The sequence below is a fragment of the Lathamus discolor genome, chromosome 8 (assembly GCF_037157495.1).
Source record: "Lathamus discolor isolate bLatDis1 chromosome 8, bLatDis1.hap1, whole genome shotgun sequence".
NCBI classification, from domain to species: Eukaryota; Metazoa; Chordata; class Aves; order Psittaciformes; family Psittacidae; genus Lathamus; species Lathamus discolor.
The window spans coordinates 2,158,087-2,175,935 of NC_088891.1; the positions used below are offsets into that span (position 1 = coordinate 2,158,087).

Here is a 17,849-nt window from a genome sequence, read left to right on the forward strand (position 1 = left end):
GGTGGCTACATGAAGCTACTGGCAGGGGAAGATTAGAGGCTGCTCACTTAATTAACAGAATATGAATGAAAAAAAAGCAAGCAAACATAAATGAAATTGTGAGCACTAATTAAGAGCCTGGCTGCAAACTTAAATACTTTCTGACAAAGTGGTGACAGGAATGGAGACGAGAGAGGGCTTTTTTTCCCAGCAAATTAAGTGCCACAAGGTATATATATAAGGAACCGAGGTAACGCAGTTAAAACATTGATTTTCTGACAGAACTACTGAAGTCAAAAGCAAAGGGACGTTTTAGGAGAAACACTGCAACAGATTTTTGCAGCCACAAAGGCTGAATTGCTGATGAAGGATGAAATATGATACTCGGACGAGTGTATGGTTAAAGGGGGAAAAAAATGGGAACCGCTTATTGCAATCACTGAAGCAAGAGATGTTTAGAGAAGCAGCGCTGCCGTAACAGCTGGTAGCACTGCACACCTTGGCCCTGATGTGAAAGCTCTCCAGGTGTCTCTGACGTGATTCCTTCAGGCTCTTTTTCACATGTGCCATGTGATTACACGAGCGCCAGGAAGAGCCGATCACACCTGATGCCCACTGCTGCTGCCGGAGATGGATGTAGGCCTTTCTGGCCTGGTAGCATCGCCATGTTGCTTGGATCTTGGTAGCGGCCATTTCAGTACCCCCGTGGCCTTCGTATCTTTGGCCAGGTCGATTTAAGATCTTTTCCACAGTTGACTGATTCTTTATCACTGACAGAATGTCATTTTTGCTAGGTTTCTCATCACGCTCAAAGTCTGATGCAACTTCAGCCAACTTTTTACAGTTTATTGTAGCCAGTGGTACAGCATAGTCCTGGAGAAGCTTTTCTGTGTGCTCCAAAAAAGAGGCAATGCTCCCCCAAGATAGACAATAATGTTGCCTGAATGCCAGAAAGCCTGGAGCTGTCTGGTCTATTGTGCCATGGTAAACAGCTATGTTGCAGTCAAAGCACGGATCCTGTAAGGGCTGACGTGGAGATGTTTGTGGGAGCTGTGGGAAGAGAACAGCCACAGATGAAGAGGAATTGCCATTGATTGTAAATAAGTGGTCAAAACACACGACTGGATTACTATTTATGACTTAACTGTGGGAATTTAAGGATCTGAAACACACTCATGTTAATTTATGCATCATAACCACAAAGTGTAGCCCAGCTTTATCATAAAACCCACTGCCACACACAGACCTCAGAGATCATATAAGAGGAAGAGCATTTTTACAGAAATACAATAATTGCACGTAAGAACTGTGCCTGATTTACCCAGTATAAAAATCAAGCTCTACAGTGATTCACTGACTACAATCAGAAAGTAACTGCAATAGCATTAGTCCACTGAGACTGCCTCTGCCTGTCCTAGAAGAATGGGTGACATCCCGCCAATATAAATGCCAGCAGGGTCAAAATTGGAATAGAAATGTTTCTGCCTCTTAACACAACTTTGTATTTACTGACAACATCAGCCAGCAGCACATTAGCTCTGATTTTCCATCTAAGTGCACTATTTTCAGGTAATTATTTTTATTTACATTAATAACTCATGCGTCTCCATTTCTCAAGTTTGCTTTCTCTTTGATTTTCAGCTCTCCTTAATGGTACAGAAGTGAAAGTCTAGAAAGATCAAGCAAAACTCCAGACAGTTTGCTATGGCACACAATAATTAGCCATAAAAAGAAAGAAATGTCCCTTTTGCATGGGGATCAAGAACTATCAGCAGGCATTAAGCAGTCAAGGTCAAACTCCCCTATAGTCTTCTGTAAATATAAAGGGAAACACTACATTTGCTTAACTGCAGTGGGGGAGATTTAGATGAGACATTAAAAAACTCTTTTATAACAGTAAAGACAGTTAGTTAAGCACTGGAACAGATGGCCTAGGGAGACTGTGGAGTTGCTATCACCAAAAGTTTTCAGAACAGGTTAGAAAAACATCTGTCTGCTGTATTACAGATACAGGTAATTCTGCCTGGAGGTCTGGATAACCTCCTAACATCCTTTTGAGACTTATTTTCTAAGAGTCTGTGAAAAAACAGACAAATGGTGGTAGAAGACCTGAGAAAGTGGCAATATAAGAAGTATTTCCTATTTTACGTCAATATTCACTGGATTTGGTTGAAACACTCCTGTACCAATTCAGTGATTTTCAATCACTTTCTAAACCATCCCTGGTGAAGTCAGTATTAAAAACACGAACAAAAGCCTCATCATCCTCACTGTCCAGATACCTGTGTCTGAGGGGGAATCTGCAGCTCGGGTTCCAACTGCTGAGCTGTATACATCCACACTCGCTTTAATTTCCTTGCTGAAACCCTGGAGCTGCTGGATGGACGTCGTGCAATGTTACCTTTACTAGAGGAGTCTGTGCCATAAATTGCTTGCTTTGAGTTTGGGAAGGTGATGGTGTCTGTATTCTCAGCAGCCACCCTACTACTAATCTCACCTGCACCAAAGGAAAAAAAAACATGATTGCAGGTTTCATTGTTAGAAGGTCAACAACACCACCAAGTTGATACTCCTCCACCTACCATTAGGTACTGGCTCACTCCAGTTTGCTCTCATGTCCCAGTGGGTTGCAATTTTCAGTTTCATTCTGTAATAATCTAAAGTTTGAAATATGCCAGCCAACAGTGCAGCCAGGTTAGCAATGGCAAAATGTCAGCACTCCCACTCCAGGTTATTCCATATATAATTTTAGTTTTCATTAGGAGGACCTTTTGAATTTACGTGATGGCTACTAAACCCGCACAGCTTGTTCTGCTTGCATTCTTTGCCGTACATGCCACAAGCAGCTGTAGCAATACATTTAGAGTACACTTTGTGATAGGTCAGAATCATATTGCCCAGAGTATATTCACTTACTAGAAGTCATTCATTTAATCACACTGCCAAAACAGACACCTGATAGCTGTTGTAAGTCATGACTCACACTGGTTTTACAGTAACACCACCAGTCAGATCAGATTCAGGTGCTTAGAATTTGGAACATGCAGGTAGGAACCTACAAGGATTTCAGAAATGAACAAAGAAATCTGATTCCCATTCAGTTGCAAGACACAGGATGCTCATGTACTTTGTACTCCTAAGAATCTGACTCATTAGACAGCTGTTTCCTTGTGAGATAAGAGGGGCCTCAAGGTGAAGCTCCTGGTGCAATTGATGGTTGTTATCAATCCTTTGTACCCACCTACAGCTGATTTCTTGTGCTGCCTGTGAAATTCATGGAAAAATGCTGTTTTGGATACAATGGGAGGTATCTGGTGAATTATCTTTGCTGCTGGATGGATAAGCCTTTGTTCAGTTAGGCTTGGAACACCTACAAGAAGATGACATTATTGAACAATTCATATATATTCCAGCTGTGAAAGAATTAGTAGCAATAAAGAAAGAATTCAACAAAGGCAGACCAAAGTTATTGCAGTTCCAAATCAGAACTAGAAAAGCAGCAGTTTTCTGTTACTGAAAAATTCATCTTTCAATATTCAGTATTTTACCTTCAAGGACTGTGAGCTTTGCCTATAGAATACATGAAAGATACTGTAATGGTGCTGATACTAAGAAGAAATTACATGCTTTGTACAATGGCAATTTAATAAGCAGAATGGGTGAGAATTAACTTTTGTAAACCACAGTAAAGGTGGACTGGTTGCTAAAACAGTCCAAGTGCAGGGCTGGTTGAGACTGAATGATTCATAACCAGACATTCATGATAACTGTTTATCCTGACCATGTTTAGTCATACAAGAACCCTCCATCACACACAATTCTTCTTTCCAGTAGCAACTGAACTCTGTGAATTATAAGCTAACTGACTCAAGGAGGGTGACTGATGCTCAACATAACATATGCTGTGTCCTAAGTTAGCTACCAAATGGAGTAAGTAGTGTGAAGTTGATCTCTCCCTTTGCAGTGTTTGAGATCACAATTCTTACAAGTTTTGAGGTGCCAGAAAAATTTGATTAGCAGATACCTTCTGCAAACAGCAAACAACATGGCCTACACAGCATAACTCTGGTGGTAATGGTACCCAGGTGGGCTACTGTGACTCACCTTTTTGTAGATCTTCTTCTGACAGGGGTAGGGGAGAATCCATGTAATGAAAGGCAGGCAAACCCCATAGGCTGCTACCTGCATGACCCTTCACAATCTTCTGACTGCACATCTAGGAAGAGACAAAATCTTTTAACAGAGAAACCCAGGATTTGCAAAGACAGGCTTTTCTTCTCCTGCAATAATAAATTGTATGTATACATCTATAATGCACACACAGACAAGGTACCAAAAAAAGGAAGTACTTTCAAATATGTAAATAACTTTTCTCTGGAAGGAATACCAGTGGAATTACAATATGTGGAACTACTCACAAATCAGGTAACAGTAGCACAGACTTCTGAAGTTCCAAGGTTCCTCAAGGACAGCAGGGAATGACACAGCCTGATAATGTGATGTGGAAACATGTGCCATGCTGGCTGTGCTAATGTGGGATTGAGGCTCCTTCACTTCCCCCATTAACCTGTGCTTGCCTGAAAAAACAGAACCTGCTGGTTCTAAGTGCCAGGAATTCAAGTGGTGACACACATCACTCTGGGACAGCGATACCATGTGTCTCACTGTTACACACATAGAGCATTACACAGGGAAAAGAATATATTGCCTCCTTATCCTTCAGTACTAGGAATACAAACAGTGTTATCATCTCACATTTTTGCCCCTCTTTTCAGTATCCTAAGTACCACATCCCATGCTTTTGTGGGTGACAACCTGTTACCAGTTAACTCCATTATCCTAATAGTTAGAAATTCTCACATTGGATAGAAATGTTTGAACCCTACTGATAGGCTATAGGGAAGAAAACACAATGCCCTGTGCTGGGAAGTTTTTTTAGTTGATTTTTAAAATACTATTTCATTATGAATGATAAAATACATTAAAATAGTATTAAATACACAAAAGCAGAGAGCTAGGAAATATTGTCAGAGCTGCAAAATGGGAATAATGGTATTTACCTCTTTCACAGAGCACATTGGGACTTCACAGTTTAAAACACTAGGTTTTAATGACTGATCATCATGCTGTGTACAGCTTTTAGTACAACAGGATCCAGGCCAGAACTTTGAGCACTGTGTTATAATTAGTGAATAACATCAACCACCAGCTTCAGAGAAAGGGGGAGACAATTCTAAAGAACTGCTTATAATCCTAATAGGGAAATGAGATAGATCAAAATAAGCTATTCTAATTTTTCCTTCCAATTTGTATAATAACACTGTCCACAAGAAACATTATGGAGATAGAAAATAGGTTTGCTTTATCATAATAGAGAATCTTTCAGAGAAATCATAGGCACTCATTTTAGTTATGGCCATTACAAAACATTATGCTTTAAGGGATCCAGACGTATGAATCTTCATGTCCTTGTGTTCCAAGAAAACAGCAATAAGCATAGAACAAAGATTAACTTTACACCAGCTGGCGTGTAAGTGACTTGATACCAAGGAAAGAGAATAATAAAAGCACACTTTTGCACTCACTCCCAGCCCCAGCAGTTTGTTGTGGACACAACAAAAATACATAAAATGAGATAAATTTAATTTAACAGTGACTCCTTTTCCAGGTTGTTGCTAAGAGTAAAGCAGCACTGATTTTACTACTGGTCAGTTTTATCCTAGTTTAAATCCCAGGAGTTTCGTTATGACAAACAGTGCTGTGAAACATATGTATTTGATTTGTGCTCATTGAGGTGTACTAAGCTACCAAGAAAGGCAATTCAGGTGGAGTGTATGAGTTCAACAGCAGCCTAGAGGCTTCTGGCTTTAACTGGTGATGGGTATTTAATTCTTCTTTGCTGTATCCTTTAATTTCTATCAAGTCCATGGCAAGGACTGTGCCACTGTGATTCACTGCATAGGACAGACAACACTGTTCTGGGGCAGCTCTTGTAGTTTCACTGTTACCTAAGAAAATCCCACCCAACCTGTACGCCGCCTTCCGTGGTCTTTCCACATCCTATTTGCTGCATTAGGTGATCTCTTAAAGCCTTCAGTGAGAGAGCAAAGCAAAAATTGACAAATTGCTTTCATCTTTTAGGTACTTTCACTAAAATTAAGCCAATTCGATTACTACTAATAATACTGAGAACTACAAGAAAAAAGGTTTACTTTTAGCATCATTGTACATTGTTATTACTATTATTCAGTGATTTAAAAAGACGCAATCTTTTTAAGTTAAAAGGTTTTGAATAGACTTCCATCTGCTTATGTCAGTGCCATTCAAAACCTTTACTCACACCTACAGCTTTTATGCATAAACACAAAATGTAGCGAATTTAATACTAGATATTCCAGAAGTAGCAGATCTTAGTTAGCATTTTAATGCTTGTAGTGAGACCCAAACCACCATAGAAGCAAAGGATTACACCCCATCCAGCACTAACCTGCAGGCACCTCACCCACTTCCCCTCCAGCAGACCCCGAGTAACCATTACTGCTGATGGGAATGGGAATTTCAGGCATTTTCCTGCATGAATAATATCTTCTAGGGAAGTTTGTCACGAAGATTATGGTTCAGCAAGAATGCTTTCCTGAAGTCAGCACACAGGGTACTGCTTCATCCCAGGCACTTTCATAGTACATTTTTATAGAGCTGGGAGGGAGCCCTTCATTGCAGCACAGACTGAGGCTTCTTTGCCTTGAACATGCTTGGGGTGTGTGGAAAAACTCTTTTTTCCATTTCAAGCACTTCTGAGTGCAATTAACCTGGGACAGGAGAAAAACAATTCTATTACCCTTCTAAAGGGGTTTTCTCCTGTGGATAAACCTCTCCCACTTGATTTTTTTCTTTTTGCTTCATTTTAAACAGGGCACTTGTTGTAAGACCACAGGGGTTTTCTGATTAGTTCTCTATTTGTTTTCCTTTTACCCAGCAATATTTAACTAGAACAACTTCCTTTTTTAGATATGTTTATCATATGCTCTTTCCCCCAGTAAAAGAATAAGAAAGTAGTATTAAATACAGAGAAAAGATGAGTACTATCTTGTACCAAAAATACAGTTTATCAACCAGGAATATTAAATAGATGAGATTTGGTAAGTAAATAAAAAAGAGCTTCAAGCAATGGGAGAAAATCAGTTCAGATTGTAAAAAACTCCAGTGGAGTAAAGGCAGAGGTGCCAAGTGATCGCTCTTTGCTCTCAATCACAGTAGAACATCAAGTTGAACCTTGAGTCTGCTACCCACAGTAGACCAGGTCAGCTTTGGTTTTGTCTGGATATGAACTGCTGTAGGATTTCTTTGCATTTTACAGTTTCACAGCCTTACAGTGTAAATGGATGTACTTTTTCTGTGTTGATTTACACCCTGAGCAGCCAAGCAAGGAAGCAGTATCAAAGAATAGTTTCACTCACTTCCATCATCTATCAGCTTCTCTTGGGAAAAAGGGGAGAAGAATCTTGTTCTGATAATCAAGGCAATAGCAATAAACAATAAATAAAGAAACTGTTTAACTCTGGTTTCAGATAACAGATTTGGGTCCTCCAAGTCCAAGAACCAGCACGTGGAATTAAGTGCAGAAACACTGAAAACTAAGTAAAGGACAAATTCTCACCGGTGTCAGTGGAACTACTCTAGAGTAAAATTTCTAAGTCTCTGTATGAGAATTAAAATAGGAACCATTTTTATGACTGGCTGTTTTTTTATTCAAGATGATTAATGCTATTTCCCTTAGATGTAATCCTAAGATATTAATATATATTATTTCCCCTCAGATTTTGTTTATCTACAGGAAAAAGTCCAATTTAAGTGGAAAGCCCAACGTCAAACCTTCAATATGGAGCAATTAGGCATCTTTAACAGCAGATCTTGTATGTTATTCTTACCTACTTTAAACTCAAAGTAACCAGAGATGGCTCTGAACTAATCATTTTCTATGTACATGGAAAAATCAAGCTTTGATCCTCTTATGGCCTACTTCTAGCTCTCCCAGACATTTACCTCTATCCAAGTTATGCCATAACAGGTGCAGAGAGAATAGATGGAGAACTTGGGTGAATCCCACATCTGCTTTTTGAAACAGGCGACAGAAGCAGCACAGAAGGAAGTAAGAAAGATAATTGCTGGCTTGAACCACAGTACATTTTACTTGTGGGCAAAGGGCCAGCTTACACGAGGCAGAATATGCAGGACCAACTTATTGGAATTCAGGGGTGGGCTTCCATTCTTGTCCGGAGACAGCTGTAAACCAGCAGCCCATAGCATCCCAATCAGGCACCGAGTTTTGTCAAGGAATGCTGATATGTACAGAACCAGCTTCAGCTGCACCCCTACCTAGCACAGTGACAGTCAATCTCCAATTCCAGATGACAAGAACTGGATAAAAACTTAAAACAAATGGTGACCTTTCCAAAGATTAATTTGTTTACCAACAAAATGTTCTACGTTTGTCATCTGAGATGGGGGTGACCTTCACATTCCCATTTCTAGGTTGAAAGGATGCTGACTGGAGTCATCTGTTAAGTTAAATCTCTCTCACCAATTATTTCCTTTTTACTTTTTAGTGACAAGAAGATTTTATTAATTCTCTGTGCTTTTCATTATGATTACATACCATAATACACATGCAACAAGCTTCTTTTGATTTACTGCAGTGTAACATCGATTCAAGTCTCATTCTGCTACCACTGCCAAATTATGCTGGGACTGTAATTATAGCCACATGCATAGGTTTAAAACACAATCAGGTTTGCAGGACCAAAAGATCTGTGTTTTTTTTTTCTACAGCTTCTTCTAGTCACTTGAAATGACTAGATGCTTTGCCTTACTTTATCATTTTGGAAATTAATAGACATTCGGTGATAAGCATTAGTTATTAGCTCTATGCAAATACTAAATAAAGAATGAATAATGGAGGATATGATCAGGATGGTGGTGCTCAAATAAGTTAGCTTAAACTCTCCCCAACACAGAATCACTGCCATCACCATTAGAGCCACACTATGTAAGATGCAACTCATGAAGACTAGAAATCATCACCATATTAAATTTTACCTCATCAATAAATTAAAAGGTTCCTAAGTGTACAGTATAATATGCATCTGTAAGAAAACAAGGACCAAAAAAGTGCCAGTGTAATTCTGTAAGAGAACAGCAGTCCTAGGAAAATGAAAGGTGTAGTTGGGAATCTTTTCTACATTGCAGGAGTACATCAGGACTATTTTTGCTGCAATTCAGATTAGTATCTGTTTTCCCATTGTGTACTCCACGAGAAGTACACGTATTTAATCATTACCTATTCATAATTTTTCATATGTTACCCAGATATGAGATATAAAATAAAGTGATGCCCAGTCTGCACACAGTGTTTCAAACAGAATAAGGATCCTCACTTTAAGATAACTACAGAACTTTCCAGAGAATAAAGCGTTAGTGCTTATCAGACCCAAAAAGGTACAAGGGCAACAGATAATTGTTCTTAGTTTCTATCATAAAATCCAGCATCAGCAACTTTATAATACCAAAAGAGCAAGAAAAGACATTTTTCATGAAACAATAAGATCCTTACTAATAATTTTTCCAGCTACTCAAACAGCAGGATAATAAGAAGTCCGTGTAGATTTGTGCTGACCTATCTGGTCACCTCAGAACCAGTGTGCTTTTAATCTCATCACATTTCTAAATGCTCAGGTCTCCTCAAAAACCCAGATGCTGACAACTCCTGGAAGCACCCTGAATGCAGGTAACCAGGCAATTAGATTTTAATTTACTTCAGTGAGAGTCCTTCTGCCACTGATTTCTTTTGGAGAGAATCTTTGAACGAATGTACATACGTAGGGCATGTACACGGGGTACGTGTGCGTGCACCCACGTGTGTGTGTACAAATATTGCCCTCTAATGGCTGATGAGTAAAACCAGGGGAGGAAGCGCCCAGTTAATTCTTGTAGGTACTTTAATTGATGTTTTTTTTCAAACTAAAACCCATATTATTTTACACCTGCAACTACACATCAATTTACTTCAGTTACTATTGGTGATCTATAATTCCTTTAAGCTCAAGTGTAGCTTACACGTAACGCAAGTGCCTTAATTCACTACCTCAGGAGTGGATTTTGCAAATCTTATTTGCAAAATTTTATTCCCAGTGAAGCCAGAACATTTCAAAACACAGACTGTGTCATGGGATTTGGAAACTCCTAAAAAGCATTTACTTCAGTAAACCCTGTAGGATAAACTAGATAGGAAATATGTACTTGGTTTTCCCTGTCATGAACAGTTCCTTAGCAGCTGTAAATATGTATCAGAGAGCTTGACTAATTCACACTAAAGGTCTGTAATTCAAGTCAGCATTAAGAAGTTCTCTCTGATCCGTGCATGTTTCAGTGCGAGCAGTGAAACACATGGCTCTCTGCAGTAGTATAATATTCCTCCCTGCGAGTGTTTTAGAGTGGTTCTAAACAGCTATTAGCCATGATGCCTTTTTCTAATTAACTCTGTATCACAGGGTTAGACAAATCACCTCTTCGTCTGGGCAACAGCTTTCAAAAAGCATTTTTTACAAATGGCAGCTTACAACTGTGCCATTCACAGGTTCTGCTCATGTTCTTTAAAACCGAACACCCCAGAATGTCTCTTACAGCACTGGGCTTGCTTCGTAATGCATCTATTACATAGATTAAACTGTAGAAGAGGATCCTCAGGCGAGACCACTGGGCATATTCTTTCACGTGGACCACAGTGCTGTGCTAAATATCAATGTCCAAAAGTAGAAAGTTCTGAGGTATTTTCACTTAAAATAAAATTATTTAGAACTGATAATAATAATAATAGTGAAAACTAAGACATATAATAAGCCCTTAAGATAAAATGAGTTACTTACAGGAGCAGATTTTTTCATAGTTATAAGTGGCAGCTTGATCTCATTGTTCTGTTGTTTTAAACCAGCTTTATTATCATTGTTCTCTGGGTGAAGCATAATCTTCATATCCATTTCCACCTGCTGCTGAAATACATGATAGGCAGTGTCTTAAAAGCACTGCACTAGGACAGAAGTATCTATAAGCAAGAATTGGCCAACATGTTCACGAATTTGCAAAATTATGACAAAAATTCATGATTTACTATCCACACTGAACTGGTCAGACAAGGAAGAAGTGCCTTTTGAACAGCAAGGCATACAACTACTATTCACATATATGTTTTGCCAAAATTGGTTCAAGTAATTCCGTTAAAAGCTCTGAAATTTTCACATTTGCAACTCTTCGAGTTAAATTCTGAGTGGAAAGGACAATCAGGTCGGACTGACTTGCTTAACATAGGTCATTTGTGAATTCCATCTCCCTGGGTTATAACAAATGTTTTATACACCCCTATCTATTGGGATAATGTTATATTGCATTCTTCCCACAGATTACAGTAAGAATCCAATCCACCTTGGCCATGTTTGCAAGAGACTTGAATTCAGGAGTCATTGACCTGATGGACCAGAACAGCTTCTTTGGATTGGTTATGGCCCATTGGCTCCATGTAGATAGAGCACTTGCTTGTAACTAAATGAGGAAATAAAAAAATCCTTATAGTAATAAGAATGAACACATAGTAGTTTCCTAATGTACTGTGTTATCTGCATGGAATGGATTCAACTCTTTTGCTAATAAAAATTACTGATTTAAAGCCCAGTGGTCAAAAAAATACTTTTAAACTTTCCTGTTATGAGAAGTATCTAAAGCACACACTTGTTCTAGAAAAGCCAGAAGTGATGCCATGTATTTGTACTAGAGTAGAAGTTTCTTAAGTTGAAAACATTTTGGTTTATCTCAAGACATGTGCTTTAGTTTACACCTGGATTTCTATCTGGGCTATCAGCATCTCCCAATACTTTTATTGCAGTAACACTGTTAACAAGACTGTACCCAACAGGGTCTATTTACCAACCAGTGCTAAATAAGGAGGAATCCTTATGGCAAATATGCTTAATTCCCATTACATGAATACAGGAATACAAAAAGCTCTCTTACATAGCAAGATCCACCACAACATATTTCTACACAATAACTCTGATACTTCTGTTGTGTGAATGTAAAAAAAAAAAATTATGAGAATTCTATTTTTTGACAAAAAAAAAATAAGCCAAAAATGTTCAAGAATCATGAGATGTGTATTTGAACTATTAAACCATTGGGAAGCACTAAAAATGGTTTAATTCGTTTATCTGTACAATATAGTCTCTTCTTTTGATAGTAATTAGAAGCAGATGTATCAATGAGATGCTCATTTAGGTTTGGGTTTGTAAGAACAGAAGTTATTATCCAAGCCAATTACTCTCTTACCCACATGGCTGCACAGAGACAGAAAGTTCAATTTTCACCTCATCAGTGATTTTGTGGTATTTATTTTATTACTATAACACACCACTGTACAGAAAGGAAACTGCTTCTGCTATTATGAAAGAACTGGGGGGAAATTGAATATCTTCTCAATTAAAACAGGAGATGAGTCTCAACACAGATTCCCCACCCAGACTGACAGTGCAGTGATCAATGCTGCAGTGGCAGATTCCACACAGGATAACAACAGTTGGAATGCTTAATAAAAAACCACCTGATAAAAGTTACTTTGTCAGCTGAAATGTGTGGCAAGTGACAACTCTGCATTTGCAGGATTTGGAGTGGATGGTATCATGGGTTTCTTCCATTCATATTATCCAAAGTCTTAAATTTAAGATGTCTTGAACCATCTTGATGCAGAAAATATATTTGAGTATACAGAACAGGTTGACATCTTTGGTACAATGAAATGGTTCAAACCTTATTCTGCTTCAGCACAAAAGCTGTTTCAGAGTGGAGGGCATTTTTACCATTAGTAAGCCAATAAATCTGATTCACTATGTAATTCTGTTTTGCAGATGAACATGGTGCCTGACTTCTAATAGAGTCAAATTCCTCTCATCGGACGTCCCCGTAACCCATACATCCCGGTAACCGACAGAGAGAACGAGTTGACAAGCATCCAGTCCGCACCTGGGAGCTCTACACTGGCTGAATCAAACCAACAGCGACCTAACCCCTGCGGGGTGGGGCTGCGATGCTTCTGTGTAATTTTGATTTTAGGGTTTGTCACCGTGAGTCAGGCAAGTTCAGCTTACCATCCTCATCGACCATTCAGGTGGGTCCTAAAAGTCGCACACAGTGAACCAGTGATAAAAGAAAACACGACAGTAGGTGCCCCGACTTTTACGGTAACAATTGGCGATTTATTCTCCACAGTGGGAGGATCCAGATCTAAATCATTGTGGGGAACATATTGGTGCCCCAATTCAAACCCAGGAATGAGATACTGTAACTATCCAGGATATTATTTCTGTGGGTATTGGGGATGTGAGACCATTGTAACAAGTGATAGATGGAAGCCAGGAAAAAACGATGAATTCTTGCAAGTAACATGGGGACCAGATAACTGTGACCATCCAAAATTTGCGAGTGATGGGATGATATATCATAGAGGTACTTGCACCCATTTAAAGTTAGAAACCCTACACCCGACCAATGCGGGTTGGGCTGTGGGGAAAATGTGGTCAGTATTCATTCACAAAGCTTTCACTGATCCAGGAGTAGTAATACAAATCATTAGACTCTTGCCGCAAGCACCCCAAGCAGTTGGGCCCAACCCAGTTCTTAATCCACAACCCCCAACTGATCCAGTTCTCAACCCACAAACACCCACACCTTTCCCAGATATTGCCATAAATAATACCAAACTCGCCACAACTACAGCGACACACATCCTCAACATTTATGATAGAAATCCTCTTTGGAAAATGATGCAAGTTAGCTACCAAATACTGAACAAAACTCACCCAAATCTTACCGAGCATTGTTGGCTGTGCTACGGGATAAACCCACCCTATTACGAGGCTATAGGAGTAGGTGACAAACCCACACGGATAAACGTTCCAAATCCGGTCCAGTGTATATGGGACACAGAAAAGCAAGGAATCACAATAGAGCAAATAGTGGGACGTGGCGTGTGTGTAGGTAAAGTCCCAAAGAACAAAAACAACTGTGTGTTAATAAGATCCAAAATAGTACCTCTGCAAAATGGTTAATACCGGCCAACAATACTAAGTGGGTTTGTTCTATTATGGGAGTTACACCTTGTCTGTCGCTGGAAAAATTTAATTCATCCGCAGAATATTGTGTCCAAGTAACTATAATCCCCAAAATCTTTTACCATACCGAAAAGTTTGTTTATGACTCACAGATCACCCCGAAACATCACTTGTTCAAACGAGAACCCTTCACAGCATTTAGCCACGTTAATGATCCTGGGAGGTGTGGGAGTAGGTACAGGAGTAACCTCATTGGTACAACAGAGCAAAGAATTTAAAGCACTAAGGACGGCCGTAGACGAGGACCTGGTAAGAATGGAACAGTCAATAACTGCTTTAGAAAAATCTATCAGATCACTGTCCGAAGTAGTGTTGCAAAACCGGAGAGGACTAGATTTAATGTTTTTACAGCAAGGAGGGGTGTGTGCAGCCCTTAGAGAAGAATGCTGTGTATACGCAGATCACACTGGAGTAGTGAGGGACACTATGGCCAAACTTAGAGAAGGTTTAGAAAAAAGGAAAAGGGAAAGAGAAGCTCAACAAGGATGGTATGAATCGTGGTTCAACCATTCACCATGGCTAACCACCATGATATCTACTCTGGTGGGACCAATTGCAATGATCGTGATGGCACTGATCTTCGGGCCCTGTGTTCTGAACAAGCTTGTGTCGTTTGTTAAGAGCTGGCTAGAAAAAGTCAATATTATGTTGATAGAACGTCAACAACTGCTTTAAGAATGTTCTTGTTCGAAGTTTCCTTTCGCCATCTCCAGTTATACTCCGTCGATCCCAGTTACCCCCCGGTTACCTCTTGCTCTACGTGCCTTATGTTTTATACTCAAGTTTGTTTGTGATATATACCTCAAGATTGTTGTAAATACAGGTATAGACAAGATAAGATATAGTAAGATAAGATAGTTATAGAGCATAGAATAGGAACGAGATGTGTTTAATATCTAAAATTATGATATACCTCTTTTAGAACTTGTTGGATTTTAGCCAATTTAATTACGCATAGGGAGGGGGGAAATGTAGGTAGTTAGGGTCCGGCGGTTGGAAGATGTCGCACTGTACGGAAAGATAAGAAGATAAGGCCCCTCTCCCTATAGCCAGTAACGCTTGGTTTGTGACGTAAGCAGACGGAAGCGACGTTGTAAACTCAGGGTATATAATGCTGTGTCACTCGTCAATAAGCGCCATTTGCTATCCACCACATTGGTGTCTGCCAGCCGATGGCCCGAGCGGCCTGGGGTTGGTCGCCGTGCCGTTCCTGAACCAGGTCGCCACGCCACCGAAGGCAACAGGCAACAGTGTGTTTTCAGAGGCTTTACAATTACTGCACAAGGAAGAAGCATCTATATGGTTCTCAGGCTTTATTAGAAGAAATCCAATTACAAAATAGAGTAAAGGGGGAAGGGGAAAGTGCTTCACAGTTCCCCCCGTGAGCTGGATTTGCAGAGTCTTATGTGGCTGCTGCTATGATTCACAAATACTCTGTGTGCGAGTAAATAATTTTAAGCCTATTCTGACACCTGTGGGTAAGCTATTTCCCATATGACAAGTCTTCTAGCAATGGATATGTGAAAATAGCATCTGTGCTTACTTGACTCCATCCTTTTTTTTATCCTAACTACTATAAGCACAACTTGCGCTCCATTTCTACTCTTGCACAGCATACTATGGACAATATTACAATATTACTATGTGAATTATTAATTCCCTCAGAACCCCTATGAGTTGAAACATTGATATCTTCAAGCCTATTTACCTGGAAATACTGTCTGCAAACGGAAAACTATTTATGTCTTATAAAAGTGACTACCTTACACATTAACAGAAGTCTTTCCCACAATTTACCATATCTTTTATGCAAAAACAAGACAGAGAACCACTTTTAGTCTCAGACACCACAAACACTGATACCTGTGCTCATGCTATTCCAACATACAGTTCCATTTTATTTAAACACATTACTTACAAAAGCCCAGTTAAGCATATGGTATTTGCAGGACTGGGACCTTAAAGCAGAACAAACATTTGGTTTCATACTCTTAAGAATATACTTGGGGTGGGGGGGAGGAGGGGGAATAAAGAACAGAGGGCTTGTGGATGCACACAGGATGATACCAAAGTCCTTCCTAACTTAGATTTTATCCCAACTGCAAGGCTGGGAGAAGGCTCCTATCTCTCAGCCTGCTCAGTCTTACTGAGAATCTTTTAACACTTCAGTCATAGATGGTATATTATCAGAAACTGAATCCACGAGGAATCAGAACATAACATTATGGTAACCTACAAGACACCAGTCTACTCACGGAATGCGGTCTCTGACAGAATAAGCACTGTGTTATTTCTGACCTGTGACCCTGGAGACATGCGTAGTGCTGATCTGCTGTACACCTGCACAGTCATGGGCCCAACCGGCACTCGTGGTACAATGAGCTGTTTCTGAGAAGCGCCAGGATGAAGGCCCCTGATTTAGAAAGAAAAACAGTGAGGTTTTAAAAATTCCTTTGATTTCGCTGTTAAAGCCATACTGCTGCCACCTGGTTGAGTCCAACAAACTGTATTTAAATTAGCATTTAACAAAGGAAAGATCACAGGACTTAGCAGAAGGTTGTCGTATCTACTTAGAAGTACATTTACTTCTGTATTGTTTTTAACTTAAAACCAAACCGACAAATGACCAGAATAACCTCATCTGGGCCAATACTCCCCTTTGCTTTACAAGACTCTGAACCCCCAGTTTTTCTGCCCTGCTGCTTGCATTTGTCTCTGCAACAGACCAGCTGTTTCACTTACCATTTAGGGGGCCCTTTTGAATGTACTTCTTTATTACCAGCAGAAGAAACAGTTAACACTTGTCTGTTCACAGCATTTAAATAATTTTCATCGTGCTTCTGTTAGAGGGAAAAAATAATGTTTAGAGTATTACAAAGGTATGAGGGATATTAAATTTACTTAGCTCAGTTAATTTTGCAGTCCAGGCCTTCGCTTGATTGAAAAGGTTATAGACTTTGTGCTTCTGTTGGACTAAGTCTGATTTTGGCTGATGGGCACAAGATCAGTTAATTCTGATGACCCAAACAAAATGAAATCATCCTTCGTCTTCTGCATGTGCTCTATTTTACTTACTCTCAGGCCAAGCTCAGTTCTTCCCCTCACTGTTTCGAGGTCACCGATATCCACAGTTGCTACATTTCTTTTCAAGTCAGTGTTTTTCATCTTAACTTTAAGCTTGCGAAGTTCTTCTTGTGCCTAAAAAACAAGTGATGACAAAAATCATACCCATAACCAAAACCACCGTTATGTAGCGGGACTTAATCAAAATTCAGTATTTCCTGAATACAAGAGAAAAACGCATGTGGCTCCCTATAACCTCTGTCCTCGGTAAGAGAATAGAAAGGCGATAACCCAAGCCCTTATCCCAACTTCACCGTCGCCTCAGGCAGGGGCTGAGCCCTCCCGTCCCCGCAGCAGAGGGAGCGGGGCCCCGCGGGGGTTTTGCGGGGCCGGTGCGGCGCTGCCCGGACCCACCTGCCCCGGGCCGGCCCCGGCCTTCCGCCGCGGCTCCGCGAACCCGGCCATGGCGGCCGCCGCCCTCGCCCCTAGCAACGGGACGCGCTGGCCGGACCGCACCATCCGCCGCGCCGCGGGGGGGGAAGGCACGGGAGGCGAGGGCTGGGCCCGCTCCTCCCCGTGTCCCCCCCCCCCCCGGCC

At 40.2% G+C, this 17,849-nt stretch overlaps 1 protein-coding gene across 13 annotated transcripts in view; it reads right to left on the reverse strand.

Annotated features, from left to right (window-relative positions):
- The window catches only part of IQCH (IQ motif containing H), a 70,118-nt gene that overhangs the window by 40,611 nt on the left and 11,658 nt on the right, over nt 1–17,849 (reverse strand). For 3 of the 13 annotated variants that reach the window (XM_065688176.1, XM_065688177.1, XM_065688175.1), the window contains exons 3-10: nt 17,265–17,387; nt 16,932–17,029; nt 16,488–16,602; nt 10,902–11,021; nt 4,084–4,195; nt 3,221–3,349; nt 2,262–2,476; nt 478–1,029 (exon numbers count right to left, since the gene is read on the reverse strand). In XM_065688176.1, the coding sequence (XP_065544248.1) occupies nt 478–1,029; nt 2,262–2,476; nt 3,221–3,349; nt 4,084–4,195; nt 10,902–11,021; nt 16,488–16,602; nt 16,932–17,029; nt 17,265–17,354 (1,431 nt within the window). In that variant the 5' untranslated portion in view covers nt 17,355–17,387. Of the gene's footprint in view, nt 1–477; nt 1,030–2,261; nt 2,477–3,220; nt 3,350–4,083; nt 4,196–10,901; nt 11,022–16,487; nt 16,603–16,931; nt 17,030–17,264; nt 17,388–17,666; nt 17,825–17,849 lie in introns of those variants that run through there. The other 10 variants (XR_010614537.1, XR_010614538.1, XR_010614539.1 and 7 more) reach the window with 6 other exon arrangements.